Below are 7,712 nucleotides of genomic sequence, written 5' to 3' on the forward strand. Positions count from 1 at the left end.
TATCTATCTATCTATCTATCTATCTATCTATCTATCTATCTATCTATCTATCTATCTATCTATCTATCTATCTATCTATCTATCTATCTAATAAGTGTTCCTGTAAAGATTTAAATTAAATCTAATCCGTTAAATTTAAAATTTGTTTAATTGCTATATTTATACGCATTTCCGAAACTTAACTCCAAGGAATGGAATAAAAAAATCAATACATGAAAAACCGACAAATTGTTATTTTAGTATCATTGTATTCTTCCCCCTTTCACAATTTTTAAACAACTAAATTGAAGTACCTTAAGAATTTTTATTAAAAAATGCACGTAACAATTACTTCGAATACTTGAAAAAACACACACATGTGTACGTATTTGCAAACTACAAAAACATCATTCAAAACCTAATTAATAAACAAAAGAGTGTGGATTTTTCAAAAAAAAAAATAGACGCTTAAAATCGATTTTGGCATACTAATCATATCAAAATAAACATTAAATAAAAATCAACAATTGCACAATTGCAAATTAACTGCACCTTCACGTCACCTACAAACGTAACAATCCGCCATCAATAACACAACAAAAAACACACACACCTTTTAGATACGTATCCATTCATGCTACGTTCAATAACATCTTAGAAAAAAATCTTTTTATTTACTATTTTGTACTAAGATCAGATATAACTTTAACTGCGGCATAATACCTACAGACATTTGCTAATATGTCAATTTAGATTTTATGTTTCTCTTTTTTGAACGACAAGTGCAATGAAGTTTTAATTTCAACACGCAATAATAAGAATGTTAAAAAAGTAAATGTAAAAGAATTTAATTTTTTAATTGTTTAACGAAGCACCTAATACCAACCATGAATAACAGTGTTGTCCTATACTGTAGTCATAAAAATAAACATCTTAAGTCGTTTGTATTTAGGTGCTTACTATGTAATTATGTTTCTATGATAAGGTAATTGATGCAATATGTAGTAAAATGAAAACTTACCATTGCCATATAAGAATATTAAACCGATTGTCATAAGTAGAGGATGCCAATTAAATTCTAATCTTGGATTATCGGTACCACCCAAACCACCCATATGAACACCAATCCAACTGCCCATTAAAACGATCATTGTTAAACCACATAATTGGGTTAAAACATACAATACTCTGAAATTGGCCAATGCTGGATCCGTATCCATTTTATCTGCAAATAAAAAGAGATATTATTAATAGAAATTAGAATTATTGATTAAACAAAGGTGACACTTGGAAACTGATCATTAAGATCTACAGAAGGTTAGACTATATCTAGTATTTATTTATTATAGACTGTAGTGTGAACTATTACCGTTTTATTGCAGGCAACTCTGGTCCGGATGTGAAATTAAATTAAAGTTTGGACTACGGAATCGACTACAATTAAGGCCAGATAATAAACTTTATGGTTAAGACTATATACTAGGAAATAGTTTGGATTAAAGACTAAGCTAACGTCTGAACTATAGAATATGCTATAAACTGGACTAAAAATATGACTTTTATGTGGACTATAATGTAGACAATTGCCGTGACTATAGACATTATTATTCTATAGTCTGGACAATAGAATAGTCTTTAGTCTGGACTCTAGATCAGACTATAGTCTAAACTATAGAAAGAACCATAGAATGAACTATAGTCTGGACTATAGAACTGACTATATTCTAGACTATAGAATGCTATAGTCTGGACTATAGATAGTTTTTAGTCTGGACTATAGAACAGACTATAGCTTGGACTATAGGATAGTCGTTAGTCTGAACTATAAAATAGACTGCAGTCTGGACTATAGAGTAGAATATAGAAGAAACTCATGTTTATAATATAGAATAGACTATAATTTAGACTATAGAATAGACTACAGTTTTGACTATATAATAGCCTGGACTATAGAATAGATTATAGTCTAGAATACAAAATAGATTATAGTCTAAAATATAGAACTATTAGACTTTTATCTGGAGTATAGAATAGGCAATAGTTTGGACTATAGACTATAGTCTGGACTATAGAAAAGACTATAGTCTAATCTATAGAATAGACTTTAGAACTGACTATATTCTGGACTATAGAATAGAATATATTCTAGACTATACAATAGACTACAGTCTTGACTATAGAATAGACTATAGCCTGGACTATAGAATACAAGTAGATTATATCTATATAGTCAGAATACAAAGTAGATTATATCTAGAATATAGAATATACTATAATCTAAAGTATAGAATAGACTATAGTCTGGACTATAGAATAGACTATAGTCTGGACTATAGAATAGACTATAGTCTGGACTATAGAATAGACTATAGTCTGGACTATAGAATAGACTATAGTCTGGACTATAGAATAGACTATAGTCTGGACTATAGAATAGACTATAGTCTGGACTATAGAATAGACTATAGTCTGGACTATAGAATAGACTATAGTCTGGACTATAGAATAGACTATAGTCTGGACTATATAATAGACTATAGAATAGACTATAGTCTGGACTATAGAATAGACTATAGTCTGGACTATAGAATAGACTATAGTCTGGACTATAGAATAGACTATAGTTTGGACTATAGAATAGACTATAGTCTGGACTATAGAATAGACTATAGTCTGGACTATAGAATAGACTATAGTCTGGATTATAGTCCGGACTATAGAATAGACTATAGTCTGGACTATAGTCTGGACTATAGAATAGACTATAGTCTGGACTATAGTCTGGACTATAGAATATACTATAGTCTGGACTATAGTCTGGACTATAGAATAGACTATAGTCTGGACTATAGTCTGGACTATAGAATAGACTATAGTCTGGACTATAGTCTGGACTATAGTCTGGACTATAGAATAGACTATAGTCTGGACTATAGAATAATATATAGTCTTGACTATAGAAGAGATTATAATTATAGTCTGGACTATAAAATAGGCTATACACTGGACTATACTTTGAACTATAGAATAAAATAGACTATAGCCTGGATTATAGACAATTGTCTGGACTCTAAAGTAGACTTTTGTCTAAACTATATTCTAGGCTATTAGCTAGACTATAGAATAGAACATTTTCTGGCCAATAGTCTGGACTTTACACTACATTATTTTTTGGACTTTTGTATGACCTAGAGACTCTATTATAGGCTGATCTATATATATATTCTATAATCTAGTCTACAGGCTAAATTATTGTCTGATCAAAAGACAATAGTACAGACCAGACTATTGTCTGGATAAAAACATTATTTATAAAAAAGAATTATAATGGCAAGTGAGGAATTTTTCAAAAATATTATTCCAAATCGGGAAGTAAAAAAAAGCAAAAACAATTTATTTTTTAAACACACAAATTAATAATTTTCATAATATTTAAATATATTTTTAATTAAACACATTTTATGTATTAATCATCAACATTTTTGTTTTTTAATTTATTTTCTGTTAAAAAAAAAACTCAAATAAAATTTAAACATTACTACGCAAATTAATTATTTATTCAAAAAGCATATGCGTTTTTTTTTTCAAATAAGTGCCTGGTACACATTTGACTACAAATCATATATAAAAAGAAGTTGTAGTATTTTGTAAATAAATAAAAATTCTTTATGAATTTTAATAACATTTAATAAAATCAATAATATTTTTAAATTTACTTAATAGAACTTTTGCAAAGCCCTACCCTAACAATTGTAAGTTATGATAAAAGAAATATTTGAAAAAAAGTTAAGTGTCAAGTAACAAGTAGCTAACTGAGATGAAATGTATACAATTTGTTATATTTATAGTTTTTTTTAATATTATTTTTTACTTTTTTTTAATATTTTTAGAAATTTGTCGAAAAGATGCACGATCTTAGATTATTTCGAAAAAATTTAATTAACTTGTATAAACAAGTTTCCAAAAGAAGAGCAAATTAAATTTTAATTATAACAAATGTTTAAGAAACAATTTTTTATAATTGTTTGCCATACACACACACATACTTAACAAGCTAATTGTGCAAATATTTGTAGCAAAATTTTATTAACTTTTCATTTTTACCCTCAGTTCAATTATAACTCTTATCTATTATTTTGAAAAATAGATAATATTCAATATTTGTTTTAAAGCATCCGTTTCAAATATAAAAGAAAAAAAGAACATTTTTTAAGGATTTTTTAAACTTTTTTATAAACTTTCTTTTATAAAAGTTATTTTAAATTTAAAGGTGTTTTTTACAGAAACATCTGTGGAAGTAAAATAAGTTGCTAAGAACTCGATAAGACTATAGACTATAGAACAGGTAGACTATAATTTGAAAAAGACTGCAGTCAGCACCATAAAACAGACTAGAACATTGACTAAAGTCTGGCTTAGAGACTAGTGTATTATATTGTGTAGGATATAGAATAACCAAAAGTCGGGACCATGGAATATAATAGAATCTGGACTAAAGAATAGACTATAGCCTACATCGGCAGAGAGTAAAAAATAAGTTCTCTTAAAGGGCATTCAAACGATCACACTTTACGTACGACAAGTCTAATGAAAAAGTAAAATGAAATTTCATCCGTATATCAAAAAATGGAATAAAAGTTGTATGATTTATATTTTTTGTGTTTACACGATTGGTATAAAACAATAAAAAAGTCAGATGAAAACAGATGTTTCACTTTTTTTTATTATTTGCTTACATAAAAACACATCCCTGATCTAATGCGACCTGCTTGTTTTTTTGAATCATTTCAAAAAATGAAGAGAGCCATACGACTGTCAAATTTTCCATCTGTATTCTCTCTCAATGTGTGATAGTTTCATTACATATTGCGTTTAGATGATCCCACCCGTGCTCTTCTACACAAAATTTTGACAGATCATATTACTTGTGTGATCGTGTAAAGCCGGCTTTACTGGTTTTAATTGATTTTTATACATGTATAAGCATACATGCAAGAAAGCTCTTTGCCGATCAGGGGACTATAGTATAGAATTAAATCAGAACCATTAAATAAACAATGAGCTGGATTAAAAAATAAACTATAGTTTACACATAAAAAACAATCAGAATTATAGAATAGATATAGACTATATATGGACAATAATATGAATCTGGACCAGTCTATAAACTATAGTCTGGAATATTTGAATATAGTTTATAGTCAAGAATAGGTTCTTGTTTGAACTACAGACTATACTGTAATCCTGACAAAAAACTAGAATATAAAATATAAAAGTGCGTTTTTTCTCGATAACTATAAGAGATACAACAAAAACAATCGAAATCTGTTATCACTTTTGAGTAAAAACTTAAAAGTCCAAAAACTGTTATTTTAAATGAAAATATAAAAGTCCTTTTTTCTCGAAAACTATAAGAGATATAATAGAAACAAGCGAAATCTGTTATCACTTTAACTTTCTATCAAAAAACGATATTTTTGAGTGAAAATATAAAAGTCTGTTTTTCTATAAGAGATACAACAAAATCTGCAATCACATTATTTTTAAACACAAGTGAAAATATAAAAGTCCGTTTTTCTCCGCCCGTTTGATCAGATTATTTAATACAAAAAAGTCAGTTTCTCTCGAACGCTATAAGAGATAAAGCAAAAACAAACGATATCTATGATCACCAATAACGGATATATAACAGACAATAGTCTGGACTATAGACTGAAATATATATCAGACTTTAGTCTGGACTATCGACTAGAATATAGTATGGACTATATGCTGATTTGTAGTCTTGACTATAGACTAGATATTAGACTATTGTTCTAAAATACGGTCTAGACTATGCCCTTAACTATTGAATAGACTAGGGTCTGGGCTTTTAGATAAATTTTTATTTGGATTATAAACTTGACTGTAGTGTAGATTTTCTACTAAACTATAGACTAGACTATAACTATGGACTAGACTAAAGTCTTAACTATAAACTTGACTATAGTGTTGATATTATACTTGACTATAATCTAGACTTTAGGGTAGATGATACTACACTATAAACCGGACTATAGACTAGATTATAATAAAGCCTACATAGAATGCTATGATTTGGACTATAGTCTGAATTTTAGACTATGCTAGACTCTGGCCTATAGAGTATACTGTGATCTAAATTAGATATTTTCTGAACTATCGAATTAAAAAAGTTTATATTTTTAATAAAAATCTGGAGAGATTTGATGTAAATATATTATGTTTTTTAACAAAAATTCAGTTTAATTGTTTTTAAGAATTTTGAATTTTAAATTTATATGTACATATTTATAAGTGACATCATTTTTGTGAAATGTTCTCATTCAGAAATCGTATTATATACTAATTAATTATTTGTTTTTCTTCCAACTAGATGTAGTTGTTTAACAAAATATTTAATTGCTTTCAAATTGATAAAATTTGCAATTCTAGTGCTATTATTATGAGCAAATGAATTTAAAAACTTCAACTAAGTATTAGTCATCATAGTGCTAAACAAGATGTAATAAAATTATTAAATTTAATTAATTATAGATGTGCAACGAACATGAATTCACACAAACTAGAACTTAGGGTAAAGCGCTTTTAGAAGCCAAACTGTGTTTAGTTTTTCTTAAACTTCAATAGTATTCTAGAGCCGATTCATTCTTAGATATTTTGGTAGATTAAAAGTAATTTAACTTACAATGTTGCAGGCTGCAACTTGCAGCTGCCATATATTCATTCACACTTACCGATTATGTACAAAATAGACTTGACTAGACTTTCGCTTTTTTTTTTCAAATCTTAGTGTTTGAATAAGTGTGTAAACATTTCAGACATGCAACAAGAAAAGTAAAGCAAATAAGGGGTAAGGTCTACTAAAAAATTTACACATTTCTTTGCTGCACTATGGAGTTACTATTCAGACGATTTAAGAAAGAAAAAAGTAGCAGCCCCCCTCCCCCTTAAATAAATTAATGAACAATTTGTTTCAACTTGTACATACAAGCACATGCAGGCAAACACATGCTTCTGCTTGATGATTTCATATGATTATACTTTGGAGTACTCCGCCGTACAATAACTTGCAATCCAATTGCGATTTAACTAAATTTATTACATGTTGTTGCTTTTTGTTGTTTTTTGTACTCCTTTTAAATTTTTTATTAAATTAAACAATAATGTAGCAAAATAATGTTTTATTTAATTTTTATTTTTCATTTTGTTTTATTTTCGAAAATAAACATTACTCTCTACAAATTCATACATAAGTGTGTAATTGTGAAGAGATAGTGAAAAAAATGTTCAACAGATACGAGTCATAATAAGAAAATAATAAAAAATTACTTAAAATTGTTCATGAAGATACGAGTAAATTCAATTGTATTTTTTTGCTCGTTTTAAAAAAAATTGCTGTTATATTTAAAGTTAAACTTGATTTATGTCTCAGAGTAAAAGTTTAAAAATAAAAACCATTTAATGGGGAAGGAAATCTAAATTGTGATAGTAAAATTTTCTACAAACAATAGTTTAAAATTTGGGATAAATTTTCTTTACAGGAAAATTTTCTTTCCAGAGATTTTTTCCACAGAAAAATAGTCTATAATGTAGTCTATACTCTATATTATAGTCTAGTCTATAGTATAGTCTATAGTCTAGTCTATAGTATAGTCTATAGTCTAGTCTATAGTCTAGTCTATAGTCTAGACTATAGTCTAGTCTATAGTCTA

The 7,712-nt window shown here is 27.7% G+C and overlaps 1 protein-coding gene across 1 annotated transcript in view; it reads right to left on the reverse strand.

The window, feature by feature from the left end:
• Positions 1–923: 923 nt before the first annotated feature.
• The window catches only part of LOC111676889, a 10,075-nt gene continuing 3,286 nt past the window's right edge, over positions 924–7,712 (reverse strand). Inside the window, exon 2 of the mRNA XM_023437893.2 lies at positions 924–1,204. Coding sequence (XP_023293661.2) covers positions 939–1,204 — 266 coding nt within the window. The 3' untranslated portion in view covers positions 924–938. The remainder of the gene's footprint in view (positions 1,205–7,712) is intronic.

Source organism: Lucilia cuprina, chromosome 5 (assembly GCF_022045245.1).
Source record: "Lucilia cuprina isolate Lc7/37 chromosome 5, ASM2204524v1, whole genome shotgun sequence".
Taxonomy (NCBI): Eukaryota; Metazoa; Arthropoda; class Insecta; order Diptera; family Calliphoridae; genus Lucilia; species Lucilia cuprina.